The sequence below is a fragment of the Eulemur rufifrons genome, chromosome 24 (genome assembly GCF_041146395.1).
Source record: "Eulemur rufifrons isolate Redbay chromosome 24, OSU_ERuf_1, whole genome shotgun sequence".
Lineage (NCBI taxonomy): Eukaryota > Metazoa > Chordata > Mammalia > Primates > Lemuridae > Eulemur > Eulemur rufifrons.
The window spans coordinates 15,111,855-15,136,262 of record NC_091006.1 but is presented as its reverse complement, the minus strand read 5'-3'; the positions used below and the strand labels follow the sequence as shown (position 1 = coordinate 15,136,262).

General features: G+C 50.5%; 1 protein-coding gene across 1 annotated transcript; it reads right to left on the bottom strand.

Moving 5' to 3' along the window:
• Positions 1-878: 878 nt before the first annotated feature.
• Positions 879-16,181, bottom strand: RDH13 (retinol dehydrogenase 13). The gene is made up of 7 exons (XM_069457198.1): positions 16,087-16,181; positions 12,604-12,722; positions 10,528-10,683; positions 7,718-7,822; positions 3,310-3,522; positions 2,517-2,618; positions 879-1,709 (listed from the first exon to the last, which is right to left on the bottom strand). The coding sequence occupies exons 1-7, from the start codon at positions 16,149-16,151 to the stop codon at positions 1,465-1,467; spliced, it is 1,005 nt and encodes a 334-aa protein (XP_069313299.1). The 5' UTR covers positions 16,152-16,181; the 3' UTR covers positions 879-1,464.
• Positions 16,182-24,408: the final 8,227 nt, after the last annotated feature.

The window sequence follows — 24,408 nt, the reverse complement described above, 5'->3', positions numbered from 1 at the left end:
CCAGGAGGTGGGCACCGCTGGGGGCCAAGTGGGAAGCTGCCTCCCAGAGCCAGGTCACCCCACACACGCCCTCCGATGTGGTAACAGAAAGAAAACTAACTGCATTTACACGCTCCAGGCAGCGACTGTCCATCCCCTCGCCAGCACTGGTGACATCCGGGGCCCAATCTCTCCAGCGGGACGGCTGTTCTGGGTATTGCAGGGTATTGAGCACCATCCCTGGCCGCCACAATTGTCTCAAAAGAAAATGTTAAAACATTTTCTGTATCTTGATTACTGAGCTTTTGGGCACCTCCTTCCTTCCATTGTGCGCCCACGCTGAGAGCCCCCCACAATCCCTGCTGGTCCTATCACTGTCTTGTAAGACACCCAGACTTCGACCATCACTGCCCCGTGAAAGGACCTTTCATCTCTAAAAAGTCTGATCTTCTGCTTAGTCTAATATTTAAATTGGTATCTTAGTTTCCTAAGAGGAATAAATCCATGAGTTGTCTTTCGTTTGGGGGGGAGGTTTTTTCTGGGTTTTTTTTTTCTTTTTTCTTTTTGAGACAGGGTCTCACTCTGGCCTGGGCCAGAGTGCAGTGGTGTCGGCCTAGCTCACAGCAACCTCAATCTCCTGGGCTCAAGTGATCCTCCTGCCTCAGCCTCCTGAGTAGCTGGGACCACAGGCACGCACCACCACACCCGGCTAATTTTTCTAATTTTTGTAGAGACGGGTCTCATTACATTGCTCAGGCTGGTCTTGAACTCCTGGCCTCAAGCAATTCCCCCCATGAGCCACTGCGCCTGGCCCACACATCGTCTTTGTTCAGCTCATTGGTATTTCTTCACACACGGAGAAAAAAATAAAACCTGTAACTCAGCTAGATTTGTTGGGTTTTACTATTATTATTAAGGAGCAAGTTTGAGAGTCTGCGGCTTAAATTACTGCAGGATTTGAAGGGAAGGTCATCAGCAGCAGCAGCTGGTGGGGTTTTTACTCCACGCAGTTGGGAGTGAGAACTCAGCGGTAACAGGCAGGGTCCGTGTGGGCCTGTCCTGTGTGTCGCCTGCAGCTGGCGGGGTGTGGCACACAGAAAGGCCCAGCAAACACTCGCCCGCAAGGCACGCGCAGCGGCCATTCACCAGCCAGGCCACAGCTCGCTGATCACACCATCCTGTGAGTGGCCACTCTGCAATCCCACAGCTGGAGAGGCCAAGGCTCAGAGAGGACGAGGTCTCACAGGGACCTGCCAGACACTGCCCACAGCCAGAGGGCACTGACTCCTCCCCTGGCCATTCCCAGTTCAGATTCCCAAGGGAGGCTGGTGATGGTACCAGCCAGCCCTGGGTTGGCGCCCACCTGTGGCCCAGCGCACCGCAGCCAGCAGAGATGAGGCCCAACACTGCCCCCTGGAGGAGGCTGTGGGTGTGGCAGCCAGTGGTCCCCGTCGGCTCATCCTGGAGACCCAGCCTCCCAGGTGGCTACCTGGGGAGGGACTCTGCCCTCACAGAGGACCCATGAGACACCTCCAAGCCCACCAGGCGGGCACTTTCAGCCCACAGCCTCCGGGCCACCTCGTCATCCTCTGCCTCAGGGGCCGGAGCCTTCTCTTTGAGTCCGTCGAAGTACTTTCCAGAAACGCCCTCCAATTCCTCTGCCACAGCCAGGTACGTGCTGGGCTGGGCCGCCAGCTGGGGGCTCTTGACCAGCAGCCAGAAGATGGGCCCTGCAATCAGCCCACAGAGCGTCAGTCCCCAACTCAGAGAGGACACGAAAGCCCTGCCCCGCCAGGGCTGCCTGCCTCCTGCCCACTGCCCCGGGGCTCCCTCAGCCGCACTTCCCTTTCCTGGCACTGCCCAGGCAGATTCCTCCAGTCCCAAAGCTGCCTCCCCCAGGAAGCCTTCCCGGCTTTCCCCAGGGAAATGGAGGCTCCTCCCTCTCGGTCAGCCCCGAGCCTAAGCCCTACCCCATCTTTCCTTAAAATAACTTCTACTTATTGAAGGTACCTCCTACCAGCCTCCACCTGACACCCAGCACTCACCCACACTAGACATTTTTCAGGGTTATAAATACTAGTTATAAAGCCCTAGGTATTCAGCCTATACTCCGGGCCAGGCGCCGTACTGGCCCGTTTAAGAAAGGTCCCATCTCATCCTCCCAGTGACTGAGGTGGGTCCTATCACGGCCTTCACTCTGCAGGGCAGAAACAGGCTCGGAGAGGTGAAGGCATTTCCTGGGGAACAGCCAGTGTGGGGCGAAGCCAGAGCTACCCTGAGCACAGCCTGCCCGGGAGTCAGCTCCGCCGCCCGCCCCCTAGGACACGGTTTTGCGGTTTTCTCATCAGACTACGGGCTCTGACCTGTTTCCTGGGCTGTTTGCAGCCGGCAGGCCAGATCCACAAGAGGAAGCGATCCATCCCCACCCCTGGGAGACAGGGCCGGGTGAGAACAAAGCCCCAGGCACAGTCCTGGGCCCCCAGCTGAGGGCAGGGTGAGGGTTCTGCGAGGCGACCCCAGGCCCGGAGGGGACTCACCCAGCGTGAAGCTGGAGAAGGTGGAGTTGTGCATGCCAGTGTGTCTGCCCAGCTCCGTGCGGGCCACGCCGGGGTGCAGGGCGTTGACAGTCACACCAGAGCCTGGGGGGAAAGAAGAATGAGGGAGATTACTCGTTACACACGCCAGGCTCACTCCATACCAGGCAGGCGCTGCGGCCACGCTGGGCTCTGGGGCTGCCCCGGACTAGGCCGTTTCCGACGCTCGAATCCACATGGTCCCTCTTCTCTTAACCTCAGGGTCAAGTGGTCTCATCTGGCAAAGCAGCTCTGTCACTGGCTGCCGGAGCAGAGCTTTCCTGGAGGGCTTGAGGAGCCCAGAACGCCAGGTTCCGCACACCCCCGGCCCCAAGAGTCTGAATGGCGGGTCCGGGTGGGATCCGAGATGCCCCGTGACCAGCTCCCAGGTGAGGCCGGCGCCGCTGGTCCGCAGACCATGGCTGAGAACCAGGGGCCCAGGGCGGATCCCTCAGCTGGGCACTGCGGCTGCCGTGGGCTGTGAGCGGTGGGGCCGTCCTGTGCACTGCGGGAGGGCGAGCTGCGACCCTGGCCTCATCCCACTAGATGCCCGGAGCAGCCCCTCCCCCACCCAGCGGTGGGCACCTGTCTCCAGTCGCTAACAAACGCCAGGTCAAGAGGCACTGGCCTAGAGCACCAAAGGCTTAGCTGCCTGTCCAAGGTCAGCCAGGGGGGACACCACCGGGCCAGGGCCACAGAAGGGCCATTCCAGGCTCAGAGCGAAGAAGAGGGAAACCGAGCTTCGCCACGCCTGCACCTTCCAGCCGCCGGCTCAGCTCCCTGGTGAACAGGACGACAGCCAGCTTGCTCTGGCAGTAGGCGGCCTTGGTGTTGTACTTCCTCTCCCGCCAGTTCAAGTCATCGAAGTCTATGTGCCCAGCGATGTGGGCCAAGGACGAGACGTTGATGATCCGCGATGGGGCCGAGGCTTTCAGCTTGTCCAGCAGCAAGTTTGTCAAGAGAAAGTGACCTGGATGGAGAATGACAAGGTAACTTTTGTTTTTCGTGGTGGCTATTCCATTTTATTATAAGTTCCCATCAGTAACAGACGAGGCTCCTGGTTCTCTGCACCCTCACCAACATGTGTTGTTATTTATCTCTTTTTTTTTTTTTGAGACAGAGTCTCACTCTATTGCCCAGGCTAGAGTGAGTGCCGTGGCGTCAGCCTAGCTCACAGCAACCTCAAACTCCTGGGCTCAAGCGATCCTCCTGTCTCAGCCTCCCGAGTAGCTGGGACTACAGGCATGCGCCACCATGCCCGGCTAATTTTTTCTATATATATTTTTAGCTGTCCATATAATTTCTTTCTATTTTTTAGTAGAGATGGGGTCTCGCTCTTGCCCAGGCTGGTCTCGAACTCCTGAGCTCCAACGATCCGCCCACCTCGGCCTCCCAGAGTGCTAGGATTACAGGCGTGAGCCACCGCGCCCGGCCTTATTTATCTCTTTTTATCACAGCCGCTGGAGTGGAGGTGAAATGGCATCTCATTACAGTTTTAATTTGTTCTTTTTGGGGTTTTTTTTTTTTTTTTTCTGAGACAGTGTGCTCTGTTGCCCAGGCTAGAGTGCCATGGCGTTATCATAGCTCACTGCAACCTCTAACTCCTGGGCTCAAGCAATCCTCCCGCCTCAGCCTCCCCAGTAGCTAGGACAACAGGTGCACACCACTGCGCCCGGCTGATTTTTCTGTTTTTAGTAGAGACGGGGTCTCACTCTTGCTCAGGCTGGCCTCAAACTCCTGAACTCAAGTGATCCTCCTGCCTTGGCCTCCCAGAGTGCTAGGATTACAGGCGTGAGCCACCATGCCCGGCCCAGTATGTTTTTTAATTGACAAATAAAAACAGTATACATTTATAGTGCACAACATGATGTTTTGTTATATGTATACACTGTGGAACAGCCAGATCAAGCTAATTAACATGCACTGCCTCACATATTTATCATTTTTTTGTGGTGAAAACATTTAAAATCTACTCTCTCACCAATTTTCAAGTATAATATTAATATATACAGGGGTCCCCCTTCATCTGAGGTTTCGCTTTCCGCAATTTCAGTTACCCACAGTCAATTGCAGTCTGAAAATATTAAATCAAAAATTCCAGAAATAAACAATTCATAAGTTTTAAATTGCATGCCGTTCCGCGTGGCATGATGAAATCTCACGCGCCGTCCTGCCCGACTCATGAATCATCCCTTTGTCCAGGGTATCCGTCCTGTATATGCCACCTGTGAGTCACTTAGTAGCTGTCTCGGTTATCAAATAGAAAAAAACAGTATATGATCTGTTATGGAATCAGTTAAAGAAAGAAAAAAGAAAAGAAACCATAGTATATATAGGGTTCGGTACTATCCGTGACTTCAGGTAACCACTGGGGATCTTGGAATGTATCCCTCACAGGTGAGGGGTGATCACTGTATTGACTCCAGGCACCATGATGCACCAGAGAGCTCTTGAATTTATTTCTCCTGTCTGACTGAGATTTTGTATCCTTTGACCAATACCTCCTCAATCCCAGCCCCCACCCCAGCCCCTGCTATGCATATTTTACTTTCCACATCTGTGAGTTCAACTTTTTCAGATTTCACATATGAGATCATTTAGTATTTATGTTCTGTGTCTGGCTTATTTCATTTAGCATAATGTCCCCCAGGTTCATCTATGTTGTCAAAAATTATAGGATCTCCTTTTTCAGGGCTGAGCAGTATTCCATCTCACACACACACACACACACACACACACGCGCACAGATACACACATGTACATGCACGTATTTTCTGTACCCATTCATTTCCTGCTGAGCAAATGTATCTGTATCTTGGCTATTGTGAACAGGGCCGCCCTAAACGTGGCAGTGCAGATCTCTTCGACATACTGATTTCGTTTCCTCTGGATATACACCCAGCAGTGAGATTGCTAGATCAAAATAACACTTTTACTGGACACTTACTATGTGCCTAGGACTGTGCTGAGACCATTACCTTATTTCACTCTCTTGCTAACCCATGGTTCTCAACCAGAGACAGTTTTGCTCCCCAGAAGACATTTTGGGTTGTCACAACTGTAAGAAGAGGGGACGCTGGTGGCATCTGGTGGGTAGAGGCCAGGGGTGCTGCTAAATATCCTACAATGCACAAAAGAGTCCCCACAACAAAGAATTATCCAGCCCCAAATGTCAAGCCCTGCAATAACCCTATAAGGTCAATTGGGGAAGAGACTGCCTTCTGTCTCCCAAAATCCCTTCTCCATTTCTTTTTCAGTAATAGAATATTTAGCCATGCACAAGACTGCCCAGTGAAAAACCACATTGCCCAGACTCCCTTGCAGCTACATGAGATCATGTGACTGTGTCCAGTCAACAGGATGTGAATGACAGTAATGTGTGTGTTAGGGGTTCAATTATGTCCCCCTAAAAAAAGATCATTGGAATTCTAACCTCTAATACCTCAGAATATGACCTTCCTTGGCGACAGGGTCTTCAAAGGTAATCAGATTAAAATGAAGTCATCGGGGTGGGACCTAATCCAATATGACTGGTGTCCTTTAAAAGGGGGAGACTGGGACATAGACCCACACAAAGGGAGAAACTGTGTGAAGATGGAGACAGAGACCCCGGTGATGCATCCACAAGCCAACCAAAGGCAAAGATTGCCAGGAAACCACCAGAAGCTAGGAGAGAGGCCTGGAACAGCCCTCAGAAGGAACCAATGCTGCCAGCGTCGTGATCTTTGATTTCCAGCCTCCAGAACCACAAGACAGGAAATTTCTGTTGTCCAGGCCTCTCTGTTTGCGGGACTTTGTTACGGCAGCCTGAGCAAATTAACACAACGTACAGCATTCAGGTCACAGCCCTTCTTCCCTGTCCCTCCCTCCCCCTTGGCAGGAGCGAGGTCTCGCCAAAGAGTCGTTGAAGTGCACGAAGACAAAGGCACCCTAAAGATGTGAAAGAAAGGAGTTATGAGGAGTCTGGAACCTAGAATCCTCACACAGCCTGGACTTCCAAGAAAGAAAAATGAACTGCCTTCTCTAAGGCACTGCTGTGCGCGTCTTCAATTCGGCAAGTGAACCTGTAAATCCCACATAACTAACATATTGGCACTTACAATTCCCACTTTGCAAATGACACTGAGGAACAGAAATGCTAGGTCACTTGTCTGAGGCGACACAGTGCACAAGCAGCAAAGCCGAGGTACAAGGCCAGCCCCACGTGACTCCAGAGCGTGGGCTCTTATCAGGGACAGCCTACTGCCTCTGTGGCAGAACTCTCGCCATGGTATCCAGAAGGTGCCTACTGAGTGCCGGCTGTGTGCCAGGCACTGTGCTGGTTCCAGAGATGGAGCATGAAAAAGACAAGTTCCCATCCTGGAGGGACGTGCGTTTTGGTCGAGCAGACAGGCAACAAATGAGAAAACAAAACAATGAATCCGAGCGCCACCGGCAAGTCGCCTTTGCCCACGGCAGCCAAGAACGGTCTCGCTGAGAGAAGGGCACTGGCCTGGGATCTCGTGACACAGAAGGGCCAGTCGCACAGAGACCTGGGAAAGGGCGCCTCAGGCAGACGTAAAGGCAAGCACAAAACTCCACTGCTCGGGGAATGAAAGAGCTGGAGGTGATGGAGCAAAGGAGGGAGGCCAGGGTGGCGGGGCAGGGGGCAGAGGGCAGAGGGCAGAGGGCAGGGCTGAAAGAGGAGTTCACGGACCAGCTCCCACACACGGTGCCTGGGAGACCATCAGATGTCATATTTCACTCTTCATGAGCCAGAAACCTGTGGCAGAATCCAGGTCCCTGCCCGACGTCTACTTCCCCTCTCCTTAAACAGAACTCCAGTCTCATTCTGGGTGACATGGAGAGAATCCAGAAGCAAAAGAGAGGCTGGGAGAGACAAAGACTGAGAACAGACAGATGGAGGCCGGGGACAGACTGACGGATGGAAACATCGCAGTGTTTTCTGGACAAAAGGACAAAGGCCAAGGGGCTGACAGAGTGTGGAACGACGGACCGAGTATCCACGTGATGAACCTGAGCCGCCGAGTGACCCGTGAGTGGCCACCTGGCTGCTGGGAGAGTGGAGTGGGATCCCTCCCCGAGCGGCTGACTCACCCCCGAGGAACCCGCTCGCATCCCGGGCTGACACCGCCCGCAGCGCAGCCCCCGGCCCGGGGCCTCACCCAGGTGGTTCACACCAAACTGCATCTCGAAGCCGTCCTCGGTGGTCCAGTGGGGGCACCGCATCACGGCCGCGTTGTTCACCAGAATGTCCACTCGCTCCTCCTCTGGAAGACAGGGGCGGGGACAGATGCATCTGGGGTCAGGACAGACTCCACCCCTGCCGGAAGCCCCGGCACAAACCAGGGTTGGCCTGTGCCCCCCAAAGCGTCCCTGTGCACCTGGCAACTGTGAAGGTGGCTTCTTTGGAAAACAGGGTCTGTGCAATAACAGTGGAGTTAGGATGAGGTCACTAGGGTTGACCCTGATCCAATACGACTGGTGTCCTCAAAGGAAGGGAAAACAGAGACTCAGAGACACACAGGGAGAAGGGCCATGTGACAAAGGAGGCAGAGACTGGAGAGATGCGGCTCTGAGACCAGGACGAGTAGGGAAGGACCCTCCCCAGCCTGAGAGGGAGCCCGGCAGACACCTCAGTGTCAGAATTCTGGCCTCCAGAACTGTGAGAGAACAAACTTCTGGTGTTTCAAGCCACCTGGTTCGTGGCACTTAGTTACAGCAGCCCCAGGACACTCAGACACCCCCATCTAAGCCTTGGAGGCCTTTCCTGCCAGGGCCCCAGGGCCTCCGACGGGGGTGATCAGTGGGAGCCGAGGCACTGGGGGCAGATGGCGCTGGGTCTCATTCCCAAACCTGCCGCTGCACTTGCACAAGCATCTGGAGGGGACACACAGAGACCGGAGCCTCGGTTTCCTCTTCTATAAAATGGGTGAGTCACAGAGCCTGCCTCCCTGGATCAGTTGGCTGGGGCTGCCCTGACAAAGTACCACAAACCAGATGGCCTGAAACAGATGTATTCTCTCACATTCTCTCACAGTTCTCGGGGCCGGAAGAGAGATGGGGAGAAACACCCCAGCTTCTTGCCCGCACCTGCCCTCCACGCCTGCCTGGGCCTCCACTGGCCAAACCCAGCCAGAGCCAGCAAGCCCAGGCGAGGGGCCTGGGGAAGGCAGCCTGAGACCCGGGACAAAGCAGGGAAGGTAAGGAACACACCTGAGGGCACAGAGGCCCAAGAGAGTCTCAGAGATATTTCTGGGAGGCAGATGTGACGGCCATTGCTGTGGTCTGAATGTTGTGTTCCCCCAGGATTCACATGCTGAAATCCTCAGCCCCACGGCGATGGTATTAGGAGATGGGGCCACTGGGAGGTGACAAGGTCATGAGGGTGATGGTATTAGGAGATGGGGCCACGGGGAGGTGACAAGGTCATAAGGGTGGGGCCCTCACACATGGGACTGGTGTCCTTACAAAGGAGGCCCCAGAGCGCTGGTGCACCCTCCTTCTACCAAGTGACGACTCCACAAGAAAGTGGCCGTCTGCAGCCCAGAAGACAGCCCATGCCAGGACCAACCATGCTGGCACCTGGATCTCAGAATTCCAGCCTGCAGAACTGTGAGTGATGAATGTCTCCTGTTTACAAGCCACCGAGTCTACGGTACTCTGTAGCAGCAGCCCAAACAGACTAAGACAGGACCAAAATTCCAGGCTCCCAAAAGGAAAGCAGAATTGTACAGTTTAAACACAAGGAGCCACTCTTATCAGCTCTGACAATAGTGGGAACCCTTCTGTGTAGCAAAGGGTTAACTCAGCAGGCCTGGATTGTCCAAACCCCGCACATCCCCTTAGCACCCTACCCCCCATTAACCTGTCTGATAAGAGTGTGTGTGTTTACCTGGGGCCTTGGGCCATGCCAGATAGTCTATCCTAACAGTGTGATTTAGGGTGGGGGTCTTGGGCCACGCAGAGGGCCTGGACACTAAGTAAATAAGTGAGTCATGCAGGTGCTCCATGGCTACATCATCAACCCCCAATAAAAACCCTGGACTCCGAGGCTCAGGGGCGGCTTCCCCGGTCGGCAATACTCCAGACTTATTATCACACGTGCTGCTGGGAGCAGTACCCTTCCGCACAAGTCCACTGGGAGAGGACAGGCGGAAGCTCGCACCTGGTCTCTCCTGGACTCTCCCCCACGCACCTTTTACCTTTGTTGATTTTAATCTGTATCCTTTCACTGTAATAAAACCATAACCCCGAGCATAACAGCTTTGCTGAGTTCTGTGATTCCTTCTAGCAATCATCGTACCTGAAGGTGGCCTTGGGGACCTTCAACAACACCTCCAAAACCCACGTTCCCAGATGCCAGCCAAGAGCCAGCCCGGCAAGCGGGCCTTTCTACACACGGCAGCCTCTGGCATGGCATGCTAACCCTTTTCTGCACGCCCCAAAAATGTCCTGGACATCCAATCCCATCTTAACATCTGCTTCTTGTGTGATCCAAACTACTGCAGAAGGAGTTAGTTTTCCTATAGAGCAAGAGTCAGGAAACATTTTCTGTAAAGGACCAAACATTAAATATCTGTGGCTTCGCAGGCCATATGGCCTCTGTCCCTGCTAATCTCTGCCACTGTAACACAAGCAGCCACAGACACCATGCAAATGAATGAGCACAACTGTGTTCCAACAAAACTATTTATGGACCTGAAATCTGAATTTCAAAAAATTTCACAAGTCACAAATTATTCTTCGTTTGATTTTTTTCAACCATTTAAAATTTAAGATCCATAAATATAAAAATGTAAAAAAAAATCTTTGCTCGCAAGCTGTACAAAAAAGGCAGCAACTGGACTGGGCCCCGGGCCACAGTTTGCCAGCCCCTGCTCTAAGACTTGCTTGACTCATTTGCTCCTCAGAGCCTGGCCTTGGGAGCCGCAGCCCCAGACCTCGGCCACGAGGCCAGTGCTCCCCGGCCTACCTGCGATGATCTTCGCTGCAAACTCCCGGATGGACTTGAGGGACGCCAAGTCCAGGTGCCGGGCGTTGACGTGGTGATTGAGGGTCTCCCTGCGAATGTCCTTTGCCGCCGCTTCACACTTCTCCATGTCTCGACAGGCCAGGATGATGTTGCCTCCTGGAAGCCCGGAATAGAAAAAAAAATGTTTACTACCTAAATAAATGAATGATCTACTCCTGGGTACCAACACAAGAGAAGTGAAAACACACACCCACACAAAAACACGTACGCCAATGCTCACTGCAGTACTATTCACAAGCATCAAAAGGCAGAAACAACCCAAGTGTCCACCCGAGGATGAATGGGTCACAAAATACTGTCTGTCCACACACACACAGGGAATATTATACACCCATGAAAAGGAGTGAAGCACTGATACGTGCTACAATGTGGATGAACCTCAGAAACATCGTGCTCAGTGAAAGAAGCCAGACACAAAAGGCCACTAGCACATGATTCCATTTATAGGATTCCACGTGTATGAAACGTCCACAATAGGCAAGTCCGTAGAGACAGAGAGCAGACTAGCGGTCTCCCAGGGATAGGGGGAGAGGGAGAACGAGTGCAGGATGGCTAAAGGCAGCAAGGGTTCTTTCCACGGTGATGAAAGTGTTCTAAGGTGGATTATGGGGATGGTTGCCCCACTCCGTGAATATACTAAAAATCATTGAAATGTACATTTAAACAGGTGAACTCTGTGGATTATATCTCAATAAATCTGGTTTTCTAATTTTTTTTTAATAATGGAATTTTATTTTTTTTTTGGAAACAGGGTCTCATTCTATTGCCTTGGGTAGAGTGCCGTGGCGCCATCGTACCTTGCAGCAACCTCAAATGCCCGGCTCAAGCAATCTTCCTGCCTCAGCCTCCCGAGTAGCTGGGACTACAGGCATGTGCCACCACACCCTGCTAATTTTTCTATTTTTTAGTAGAGACGGGGTCTCGCTCTTGCTCGGGCTGGTCTTGAACCCCCTGGCCTCAAGCAATCCTGCCACCTTGCACGACCTTAATTTTGTTTTTTTAATTAGAAAACTGAGAACACGAAACAGGGATGGAGCAAAGGGCAGGAGGTGGCAACGCTGACCCTGTGAATCTGTGTGGTTTTCCTGCCCACAGCTGATCCAGCTGCTCCTGCACATCCCGCAACCCCTCCAATCACCAAGTCCAAAACAGACCTCATGAGACCTCCAGAATCTGCCTGTCCCCCCTCCCAAACCTCCCCGATGGCAGCCAGTGGGTGTGTCTGGCCAACTTCTCTTCTCACTATTTCCTGTAGGATCACATGTCCCTTCCTTTGGGAATACCTGCCCCCGCCCCATGGGAGGGCAGGGGGCTGCCGGTCATGATCCCCTACTGCTCTGACCTTGGGGGTGGACAGGCAACTCAGGCCTGGCCCATCAGGGACCCATGCCTTGGCCACCCCAACTCCACAAACCCAAAGAGAGTTTCTCGTTTTCCCCAGGCCCCAACCTGCCCTCCCATCCCAGCTGACGGCGGCTATAGTCTTCCAGCTGCTCAAACCAAAAACCCAACGTGGAATCCCACCAAATCCAGCTTCGAGAGATCTAAAGGACGCTTCCCTACCAGACTTCCTCTGTAACCCATCTAACCACGAGAAAAACACCACATAAACCATAGTTTTCATCTTGCAAAACTAAAACACTGCACCCATTAAACAACCCCCCATTCCCCCACCCAGCCCCTGGCAAACACCAATCAACTTTCTGTCTCTATAAATTGGACTCCTCCAGGCACCTCGCACAAGTGGGATCATGTAGTATTTGTCCTTCGGGGACTGGCTTATCCCACTTAGCATAATGTCCTCAAGGTTCACCCCTGTTGGAGCATGTGTCAGAAATTCTTTCCTGTGTAAGGCTAAATAACACTCCATTTTATGTACACACCACACTTTGTTTATCTCTTCATCTGTGGATGGACACTTGGGTTGCTTCCACCTTTGGGTTATTGTGAATTACACTGCACTAAACACAGCTGTGCAAATATGTCTTCGAGATCCAAAAGCAGATGGGATTTTACCTCTTTTGGCCAGTTCCAAGGCAGTTTGCTTCCCAATGCCCGTGTTGGCGCCCGTCACAATGACCGTCTTCCCATGTATGGTGGCCTTGCTGGGGCAAGCCCCGCCGGCGACATGGTCCCTGAAGGTGAAACAGCACGATCAGTTCTGTCTGTGCAATCTCACCCCGTGTGCCCCTGACTCAGTGACTCTGAGCTCATCCCCACAACTGAAAGACAGAAACAAAAATCACATCACACCGCAGGATCACTGTCATGTTCTCCGTAAGAGGCTCAACCCAGAGTCTGGTGTGTGGAGGTGACGATCATTAGTTTATAAATACCCTCTGTATGAGATTCCTACGGCTGCCACAACAAAGTACTAAAAACTTAGCGACTTAAACCCACACGAATGTATCCTATAGTTCTGCGGGTCAGAAGTCCAAAATAGGTCTAAGATAAAAATTAAGGTGTCAGCAGAGCCACATTCCTTCTGGAGGCTCCAGGAAAGAATTGATTCCTTGTGTTCTCCAGCCCGCAGAGGCCGCCCACACCCCTTGGCTGGTAGCCCCCTCCTCCATCTTCAAAGCGCATCACTCTAACTTCTGCCTCCATCCTCCCGTCTCCTCTGACTCTGGCCCACCTGCCTCCCTCTTACAAAGACCGTATAAGATTACATGGTCCCCCAATAATCCAGGATGGTCCCCCAATAATCCAGGATAATCCCCGCATCTCAAGATCCTTAACTTAAGCATGTCAGCGAAGTCCCTTTTGGTATGTGAGGTACCATATTCACAGGTTCGGAGCATCAGGACATGGACACCTTTAGGGAGTCATTATTCTGCCTACCACACCCATGTCCCACAGAGGCTAACCATGGGGAACAAGCGATGGCCACCAATAGGGGCTGGCCAAAGAAACAACACTACGCCCACAGAAGGGCACTGTACGATACTGTGGCCACCAGCCACTTGAGGCTAATTTTTAATTTAATTAAAATCAAGTAGCCCTGCTTTAAGCTCAATAGGCACATATGGTCAGTGGCTATCATAGTGGACAGCACAAACATCAAACACTTCCATCATCACAGAAAATTCCTGGACAGTGCGGCCATGGACTACTTGGCAGCTGTTTTTGTTTTTCTTGAAATGAGGTAAACCCAGCAGTTAGTAAATGTTTCCTGAAAAGGCCCAGATGGTAAATATTTTCTGCATTGTGTTCCATATGGTCTCACCGCAACTACTCAACTCTGCCATCGTAGCACAAAAGCAGCCACAGGGAAAATGGCTGTGTGCCAATAAAACTTTATTTACAAAACTCGGGCAGTGGGCCAGTATCAGCCTGGGGGCCACAGTTTGCAGACCCAGCACTCTTTCCCTGAGGACGCTGCACAAACTCAGTGACACTAGATGATGACAGCACCTACCTTACAAGGTTGTGTGAGGTCCAAAGTTAAGCCATGGGTTGGGCTTGCCAGAGGGTGTGGACTCATAGTACATGCCTCCACCCCAAGAAGTTACCTAAAGATGAGAGGGTGGGCTCACAGCACTGGGCACACATAATTCTCTGGTTAAATCCCATGGCAACCCCAGTGGGGTGGGGAAAGGTAATTTCCCTCATGTCATAGATGACCTGTCGAAGGCCACACAGTCACAAAAGGTGTCAGGATCCAAAGCCAGGTCAGTCTGATGTCAGAGTCCATGTTCCTAAGCCACCCCCTGCTGCTGATGCCACCACAGGCCCAAGCAACTGTGGCTTCTCTTCATTAATTATACTATCATATTATGTGTTCTATATTGTCATTATTTTAAATTTTTATTTATTTCTGAATACAACAAACACTTACCTGGTTCAAAATTTTAAATCTCAAAAATCTCCCTTCTAGCCCTGTCCCCCAGGTAACTCATTTCCCCTCTCTAGAGATAACTGATAGTGCCAGGGTTTTTTTGTTGTTGTTGTTTCTTTTTGCTTGTTTGTTTTGAAACAGAGTCTCACTCTGTCCCCCAGCATCATAGCTCACTGCATCTCACTGCATCCTCCTGCCTCAGCCTCCCTATAGCTGGGACAACAGGAGCAAGCCACCCTGCCTGGATAATTTTTCTTATTTTTTATAGAGACAGAGTCTCACTCTTGCTCAGGCTGGTCTTGAACTCCTGACCTCAAGTGATTCTCCCACCTAAGCCTCCCAAATTGCTAGGATTACAGGCATGAGCTACCACACCCGGTCTTCATTGTTTCTTTCCACCTTTATTTTTATTTTTTTCTACTTTTCTTACTATGCAAAATACACATAACATAGGCCGGGCATGGTGGCTCACGGTTCAGATCATACTGCTCTCCTGCTCAAAACCCTCCAGAGACTTCCACCTCTGTCAAGCAGGAAAGCCCAAGTCTGTACCTGAGCACCCTGGGTAGGGCTGGCACTCAGAGAGGCCTCGGGAAATAACTGGACATATGAAAAAGAAAATCATCTTTACAGTAACCAAAGACATGCCAATTAAAAGGAAATACTATTCTTTCTCCCTTTCCTCACATTGGGAAGGAATCTTTTAAAAAACAATGACAGATGTCAGGAAACCAGCACTTTATGCAACCACTCACAGGAGAGTCTGCTAAATATTTAGGGACAGTGATTTTTTTAGTCTCAGGTGTCCAAACTGAAACTGTGGGCAATGCCTCTGGACCACTCACATTTATCCAAAAGGTGCTGGAACAGACATATATACCCCAGGGTTACATTCATTCAGTGTCATTTCTAACTGCAGAAAGCAAACTAAGAGTCACTAAGGAGGGAAGGATGACCACGTAGCCCCAAGATGAGAACCTCTACAACTGAAGCAACAGTCTGCAAGAACATGGGTGAACTTGCACCCTTTAATGCTAAATTAAAGGTGGAAATAAAACAGGATTCAAAGTACACAGAGTGGCCTTAAGACTATGGGTTCTGAAGTCAGACACGCTTGGGTTCCGCCCTGGGATTCCCACTCACCAGCCTTGTTAACACAGAAAGGCATTTTCCCCAGGTCCAGAATAAATGGTAGTTACTGTTCCATATATTCAATATAACCCCAAATTTCTCCAGAAAGGAAGAAAAGAAAGAAAAACGAGAGGGAGGGAGAAGGACACGAAAGATACACGTATACCGTATTTCCTAGGCAATAGGATCTTTTCGTTGAGTTGTACAATTCTATTTCTTTAATATTGGATAACAAGAGTTTAGGTGGCATACATTTTCCTTGCACCTAGTCCAGCACGGAACACAGGGGAAGAGCTATTTGCTGAATAAATAAATTAATTCGAAATCTAAATTAACTAGAAGCCCAGTCCCGCCCTTCCTCAGGGTGACCTTGGGCCGAGAGCCCAAGGAGAGAGACCCTGTCCGAGAGCCGTCGGCCCCAGCAGCCCGGGAGGGCCGGGTCGGTGCGGCCAGCACCAGGCCTCCGGGGCCGGGGCGGAGCTCAATCTCCCGGGCCTGTCCTCCCCGCCCGCGGCCCGCAGCGTACTCACTTGAGCAGCACCGCGCCACCCACAACCGTGCCCAGCGCGGACACCGGCAGCACGTAGCGGCTCATGCCGGGCAGCGAGCGGAACCCGCCAGCAGACCCGCCGCCCCGGGGCCGCCCGCCAACCACGTGGGGAGGCGCAGGCGCCGCGGAGCCCGCAGTTTCCGGAACCAGGCGGCGAGGGGGCGTGACTCAGGTGAGGGGGCGGGGCTCCAGGGGCGGGGCCTATGGGTGGGCCCCGGGCGCTGTCTCAGCTGGGAATGGTAGTTTCGGGAGCAGGGGGCGTGGCCATGGTCGTGGGGGCGGGGCCTAGTCCTGCTGGCTCTACGGCACCCTTGCCGCACGGTGAGGTGATGCGCGGTTCTGGAGTGAAACAAAGATTCGAACCTACCGCTGCCAGTTTCAGAAGGCAACCGCCTGTCGGTCTTTCAAATACATCAGCCTGTTTCTTCGTGTAAAAATATGTTTATCAATATTACTTTCCTCATAGAGTGTGTGGGAGAATTTGACAATTTCGATGCTCTGAAACCAGGACTAGTAGCCTGGGGAGGTGCAAGCTCTTGGGGTCCTGAGGGAGGAGGAGGGGCTGGGGCAGGACCCCTGGGTCCCAGGGAGGAGCGGCTGGGGGTCCGGACTTACTCCCACATCTCAAGGACGCTCACTCCTATCTCCTATCCCGTCTTCCCGGAGACCCTGCCGGTGCTACCTCCCTGAGAGTGCATGTCACGGACACTCATGCACTTACCTGTCCGTGTTTGTCACCCCCACCAAACTGGGTGACCCGGGCACCTGCATCCCCTCGCACTGACTCAGAGCGACTGTACCTGATCCCCACCTCCTACCCCTAACAGTTCCCGGGGCTCCAGGGGTGAGCAACACTGGACGCCGAGAATTCCACCCAGTTCCCCGTAACTGGGAGAAAGTTTTCCTTCCCAGCAGACAAACTGTCATCGTCTCATGAGTCCTGCTCTAAGGGACGTTACGCAGGCAGGAAGGGCTGTTTTAAGACCTCTGCGGGCCTTAAGCACTCACCATCTCAAACGTAGTAAAGCTACCCGCATCTTACATTAAACTTATGTGTTTTGTTACATTTTGGTTTTCCACCATTTAAAAAACTGGTAAAAAGACACAAAATTTCAGTTGGGAGGAATAAGTTCGAGAGATCTAGTGTACAACATGATGACTATAGTTAATAACAATGTATTGTATACTTGAAAATTGCTAAAGTAGATTTTGGGTTATCACAAAAAAAAAAGTGTGTGAGGTAATGTACGTGTAATTAGCTTGATTTAGCCATTCCACATTGTGTACATAATTCAAAACATCCTGTTGTACACCACAAATATATATAATTTTTACTTGTCAATTAAAAAAACAAATTTAAAAAATGTTGATGGAAAATGGCGGGGGGGGGCGGAGGGGGAGGAAGAGATGCTGAGACCCAGAAATCTCACTCCTAGATATTTGATTAAGACAAATAAAAATATATGTCCATGCAAAGATTTATGTATAAAAATGATCATAACAGCTTTACTGTTCATAGCCAAAAGCTGGGTACAACCAAAGTATCCATTAACAGCTGAATGGCTCAGCAAACTATGGTAAATTCATACAATGGACAATGAGTGACAATAAAAAGGAATGAACTACTGATAGTTATGGCAATGGAGATGAACTTTAAAATCACTATCCAGGCAGCAGTGGTGAGTATACGGTAAAAGAAAAAAAAATAAAAATAAAATAAAATCACTATCCAGAGTGAAAGAAGCCAGACACAAAAGACTAGCTGTACAATTCCAGTTGTATGACATTCTAGAAAAGACAAAACCATATGAAAGGATGCAGACCAGGAGTCTCCAGTGGCAGAGAGGGTGGGAGGGGATTACAGCAAAGGGAAATTTTTGAGCTTTTGGAATTAGTTCTTGTGTTGATCATTCTGATGGTTCTATACCCGATAATATACATTTGTCAAAACTCATCAATGTGTCCACTTAAAAATGGTGAATTCTCTCGCATGTAAATTATACTGCAAAAAAGCTGACCAAAACGAAGAGGAAAAAAACAGTGAAAAGATTTTTTGTGTCATTTCGTTTTGGACATTATTTGACCACAAGTAACTCATTTGATTTATGATTGGATGTGATTTGTCAGTAATCAACAGACACACTTGAGAATTCTTATGAAATGAGATATATGTGACTGATAAATTGTTTCCATGTGTTCCAAAAGGTTTCTAAATATTGGCTTTCACAATTAATAAAGTTGATTAATGTTTTGTTTTGTAGACATAAAATGAACTGTGTCCACTTTGGCTTTGCAGTTTTTGCAGTGTGGAGCTAATGATTTTTTTTTTCTTGGAGAGATATGTCTTGTTTCTGTGGTGCCCTGAAAACTGTGAGCCCTGCATGCTTGGGTCCTGGACACAGGGCACCCAAAGGGAACACTACAACCCTGGGTCCAAGGTCTGTGATCGGAGACTCAGCCTAGGAGTGAAGGAAGACTTCCCAAAAGAGAGGAAACACGAATGGGATTTTGAAGGACGAGTAGGAGTTCTTCAAGTGAACCAAGTTGGGGGGGCAACTTTGACAGAAGTGATAGCGTATGACAAGGCTAGAAGTCAGGAGGCAAGTTGCTTGGGGAGTGACAAACAGATTGTTTGGGATGGTAGGAGGGTGGCTTGAAGGAGGAGGCAACTGGCAAGAGATGTAGCCAAAGAGAAAAGAATAAAAACAAACAATAATGACAGCTACTATTTATTTTTATTATTTTGATTGGCAGTTTTCATAAACTACTATTTATTGAGCACCTGGTATGTGCTCAGTACTGCACTGAGTAGTAACTAATTTGCTTATTTAATCCGTACAACAAACCAAAGAAAAGGTTTACTATGGAGCTGTAGCAAGGATGGCTGGTGAGAGGCCCCTCCCTTTCTAATATGGTAGGAAATAAGGGCTCCTGGGCTGTGGAAGGAGTGAGACCTGGGAAGGTGGAGGGGCCATGGAGAACCCCAGACGTGGATCTAGACTGACCTTGTTGCAGATCCCTGCTCCACCTCTTCCTAGATGTGTATCTTGAGCAATGATTTCTCCTCCCTCAACTTCAGGCTCCTCTTACCCACCAAAATCACAAAGAGTTAGTGTCCTTAATATGTAAAGAGCTTTTACGAATCAATAAGGGGGGCGGGAAAGGCTCATCCCCAACAGAAAGTGGAAAACACAGGTAAAGAATATGATGGGCCATTTGCAAAGAAAGAAAGTCAACACACACATGAAACTACTCAACCTTACTGAGAATCAGATAAATGCTCATTAAGACAATGATGATAATATTTTTCAATTATCAGATTGGCAGGATGGAAAATGATGGCAATACCCAGTGTTGGCAAGGATGTGGGAAAACAGGTACTCATACTATGCTGGTGGGGGTGTTAATTAGTACAGCCCTCCTACAAGGCCGTGCAGCAATCTGTGGCAAAACCGTCTGCGCATATCTTTGACCCAGCCCTTCACCTTGTAAGAATTTATGCCAAGGTAGGTCATTCAGAAAGAAACATATATAGGAAAATGTTCCTCACAGACTGTCTCTCTCTAACAGGGACATGCTAAAAGCAAATAGAATCAACTTCAATGCCCATCAGTAGGCTAGTGGTCAGTCACTCCTTCTTGTGACAATTATTTAGCACTTACTGTATCCCAGGCACTAAGCTTGACACTGGGAATTTGGCAACGAGACAGACGGGGTCCCTGCCCTGACACTAGCAGTCAAAGTTAATTCATCTCTACCTGTTTCTGAACAGACTCTGTCTACAGCTTCATCAGGCTTTAGAGCTTCAAAGAAAACACTGTAAGATTCTGCGTAGGGTCTCTGCCAGGCAGTGATGAGTGATTTTATTGTTTTTCACTTTTTGTTCATCTGCTTTTCCTCCTTGTTCTTGGCTAATGGTTTCTTGCTCCTGTAGGTGAAACTAACCCATGAGAGGCAGGGAAGGGCACAGCAGCCCAAGTGCCCACTGGCAGACAAGTGGATACACAAAATGTGGTCCACACATGCAATGGAATATCACTCAGTCTTAAAAAGGGAGGAAATTCTGACACCTGCTACAACACGGATGAACCTTGAGGACATCATTCTAAGTGGAATAAGCCAGCCACAAAAAGACGAATACTGCATGACTCCACTCACGTGAGGCACCTGCAGTTGCCAAATTCACAGAGACAGACAGTAGAATGGTGGCAGCCAGGGCCCAGAGGACACGGAAATGGGGAGCTGCAGTTTAATGAGTATGGGGTTTGTTTTGCAAAATGAAAAGAGTTCTGGAGGTGGATGGTGGTGATGTTTGCACAACAAAGTAAATGTACTTAACACAGGTGCTCGCACCCTGCTGGTGGGAGTGTCAATCAGTACAGCCTTCCTAAAAGGCCATGAGCGATCTGTGCAAGCCATCGGTGCATATCTTTGACCCAGCCATTCCCATTTTAAGCGTATGGAATGGTACACCTAAAAATGGCTAAGATGGTAAATTTTATTTCATGTGTATTTCATCACAATTAAATACAGAAAAATTAAAATATTAAACATAAAGAAAAATTTTAAAATTAATTAACATGGGCACGAGATTCAAATGCTCATTCTCTCAACCTTGAAAAAAAGCATTGTTTCCCTCTGTGCCTCTTTCTCCTCCTCTGGAAACTAGGGTCCTAATGTCAGCTACCTCTAGGGCAGGGGTCAGCATACTTTTTCTGCAAAAAGCCAGGTAGTGAATAATTTCAGCTTTGCAGCCCATGGCATAGCTGCTGTACCCACTCTGCCCTGGTAGCTCAGAAGCAGCCATAGATGCTGTGCCAACAAATAAGCACAGCTGTGTTCCAATAAAACTTTATTTACACGAACAAGCAATGAGATATATTTTGCCAACCCTTATCACTGAACTTGGAAAGATGACATGAAGCAATTCATAACAAGGACCTAACCCAAAATAAGTGCCGGAACATAGCTGGCTGTTAATGTGGTTATTATGCAGAGAACAGTGCATGCAAACTACCCCCTCTGGGACCTCCTACCTGATTCCCAGGCACACCCAGGTGGTTAGAATATCTCTTTGGACTCCAGGTAGGCTGGAGGTGCCCCGCTTTGCCATTGTTGCTAATACATTTCTAACAAGCAAATGACAGCCTCAGTTTCCCCAGCCCTAGACTTCTATGGCCATTCATTCATTCGTCATTCAACAAATGTTTATTAAGCATTTACTCTGTACCAATCAGCAGTCTAGGTACCAGGGAGAGAAGTGTGAACGAAATAGCCCCAGACCTGCCCCTGTAGAACTTTTTTTTTTTTTTGAGACAGAGTCTAGAGTGCCATGACATCAGCCTAGCTCACAGCAATCTCAGATTCCTGGGCTCAAGCGATCTTCCTGCCTCAGCCCGCTGAGTAGCTGGGACTATAGGTGAGCACCACCATGTCCAGCTAATTTTGACTATTTTTAGTAGAGATGGAATCTTGCTCTTGCTCAGGCTGGTCTTGAACTCCTGACCTCAGTCGGTCCTCCCGCCTCAGCCTCCCAGAGTGCTGGGATTACAGGCGTGAGCCACCTTGTCCCGACCCCTGAGAGCTTCTTGAGACAGAGGCCTGGGCCAAACCCATTCGAGTTAGAGTCTGGCCACCCCCTCAGTTGTTACTGTAATTGTTGTCACCATGATCCTGACTGTCCTCATAGCTACACCTCCCACTTCACCTCCTTGGGCCAGCCACACCCGCTGCAGACCTTACCTGCCAGCCTCCCTAAGTATTTCCTCCACCTGAAATGCACTCCACATTCCTGGCTCATGCTCAAAATCCAGGTCAAGGCTCAAATGCCACCTCCTCAGACAGGCCTTCCCTGACCACTCCACCTGACCAGCCACACCTGCCTGCCCCCTGTCAGTCCATCTCTTCTCTGTTTCGTTTCCTCCATAGCACTGCTTACCACAGTCTGAGAGTCTTATTCATGCAGGCATCCACCTGTTTATCTTCCTTCTCCCCACCGCACCCTCTAAGATGACAACGTCACAAGGGCTGGAGTTTTCCCTGTCTCCTCCTCCTAGCTCCACCACCGAGAACATGCTTGGCATACAGTAGGTGCTTATGTATTCCTACTACATGACTTTGAGACTTTGCATAGGCCATTCCCAATGCTTAGAATCTCATTCTTTGCCTCATTCTCCTTGGCAAACTCCTATTCATCCTTCAAAACCCCATCCAGTTATCACTTCACCAGGAAAGGCTTCTTTGACTGCCTTACCCACCCACAAAGCTGGATCAGGGCTTTGTCCAGGAACACACACTGCCCTGTGCCCCACCTCCATAGTGTGCATGGCCCCATGAATTATGACTGTGCATGCTGGCAGTGTCTGTTTCCTCAACAAGACTCTCTTCTTGAGGGCAAAGGTTAAGGCACAGATTAGGTCTCACGGACTATTATTGAATGAATAAATTAATCACTTATTAATATGTAAAGTAGATATAGCTCCCTGAGATCCAGTCCCCTTCTAATTCATAACCTCCTCACCCCTTCGACAACATGCCATAGTGAATTTCACCTCTCTCGTTGTCTTAAGAATTTGTCAGCGCATCCTGCAGTCTGAGGGGGGGAATGTGTGCTGGGGCTGGGCTGGGGTGGGGTGGGAAGAATGGAAGAGGTGATAGTTTCAGAGAGGACACTTGGAGGAGTCGTAGCTCCTCAAGCCCCTGCGGAGAATTCTGTTTGGTTCTTGGGACCTCCCAAGCCAGACGGAAAACAATCCAGCTCCCCCAGGACAGATACCGCAGTCTGGGCACGGAGGCAAACCCAAACCCCAGAGTCCCAGCACTCACTCAATAAAAGGCGCTCTGGTGACAGTATACACAGGCGCCAGGTTGAAAAGGGGCTCGTGGGTGACGGCTTTCCCTGGTGAGTTTCCAAGACAGGGCTTCACTGCCTCCGCCCTGGAGGTACTGAGTCAGGCTGTGCAGGGGTGGGAGCTTGACTGGTATTTGGGAACCACTTGCTACAGTTTGGACAGAGGGAGGGGCCTCCTTTGCGGCCAGGGAAGGAGGAAGGAGGCCCTGAGCCCTGGAACTAGGGCGGAGGCTCAGGTTTCGGTCTCAGTCTCACCTGCTGCTCCAGACCTCAGAGCAGTGGCAGGTAGGCGGGGCCTGGGGGCCACCTGTACCACCCCCAAGTGAGGAGCTGGGTCCCCTCCTCCTCCCTCAGACCCAGGGGTGCCCCCAGCCCCTCCTCCCTCAGACCCAGGAGTTCCTGTATGAGATAATTTTCTCCACCTGCACCTGAAGAAATGAGCGTGGACTCAGCCAGATCTGCATTTGTGTCACACGGAGGGCCACTGTAACCTTGGGCTGCTGGCCTCCCCACTCTGACCCTCTGTTTTCTCTTCTGTCAATGGGGTAGGGGGTCCGCTCCTTCCCTGGAATCCCAACCCAGGTAGGGCGGAGCTCCGAAAATATTTGTGGCATAAATGTGACTAAATAGAACACACAGTGACAGAAGCCAAGCAAGGCCAAGCACAAGGACCCTCCTTCCTCTCCCTGCTGCACACAGGACAACCACCTGCTGGGCACATGAGCTCCCCAGGAGCCCACGGCCTGCCCTGCTCACTCCTGAAGCCCTCCCATCCTCTGCCCAGACAGTCCCTCGGCCAAGAACCTGTCAAACTTGCCCTTCAGGTTCAGCTCTGGCCTCCCCTCCTCCTCCAGGAGGCCTGCCCTGACCCTCTCAGCAGCCTTTTCTGGGCTTCTGCAGAGCTCCTGTGTCCCCAGTTATAGCATACACAGGAAGAAAGGCCACCATCTCTGTCATTGCTAATGCTGACCCTGTGTTTCCTCTTGGCCAGGTACTGTGCTGAGAGCACTCTGTAACCTTCTTTATCCCTCCCAACATTGTCATCCCCATTTTACAGTTGGCAGGGTCTGGGGCACAGAGAGGTAAAGTAATTTTCCCAAGCTCACACAGCTAGGAAGGGGCAGGATCACAAGGTGGCAGCATAGGGTGGGATCAAAGGACGCAGGGTCTACATCGTATGGCATGGGTTCAACCCCCTCCTCCACACATTAGCTGTGGGGTTGTAGATAAACAACTTAGCTTGCCCATGCCTTCATTTCCTCCCCTGTAAAACGGGGATAATAGGACCCATTTCATAGGATGTGTGAGGATTATGCGTGTACACACACACACACACACACACACACACACGCTCTTTAATGTACTGAGAAGATGTAAGCACACAATGTCTTACCAAAATTATGAAATGGCAGAGGCAGCATTCAAACCCAGACCTGCCTGTGCTCTTTGAAA

Excerpts from the sequence above, each read along its gene's own strand:
- RDH13 (XM_069457198.1), bottom strand. The coding sequence starts at position 16,151 with ATGAGCCGCTACGTGCTGCCGGTGTCCGCGCTGGGCACGGTTGTGGGT. Across the intron at positions 10,684-12,603 it reads CTTGGAACTGGCCAAAAGAG|GAGGCAACATCATCCTGGCC; the intron begins GTAAAATCCCAT and ends CCGGGCTTCCAG. Across the intron at positions 7,823-10,527 it reads TGCAGCGAAGATCATCGCAG|AGGAGGAGCGAGTGGACATT; the intron begins GTAGGCCGGGGA and ends CCTGTCTTCCAG.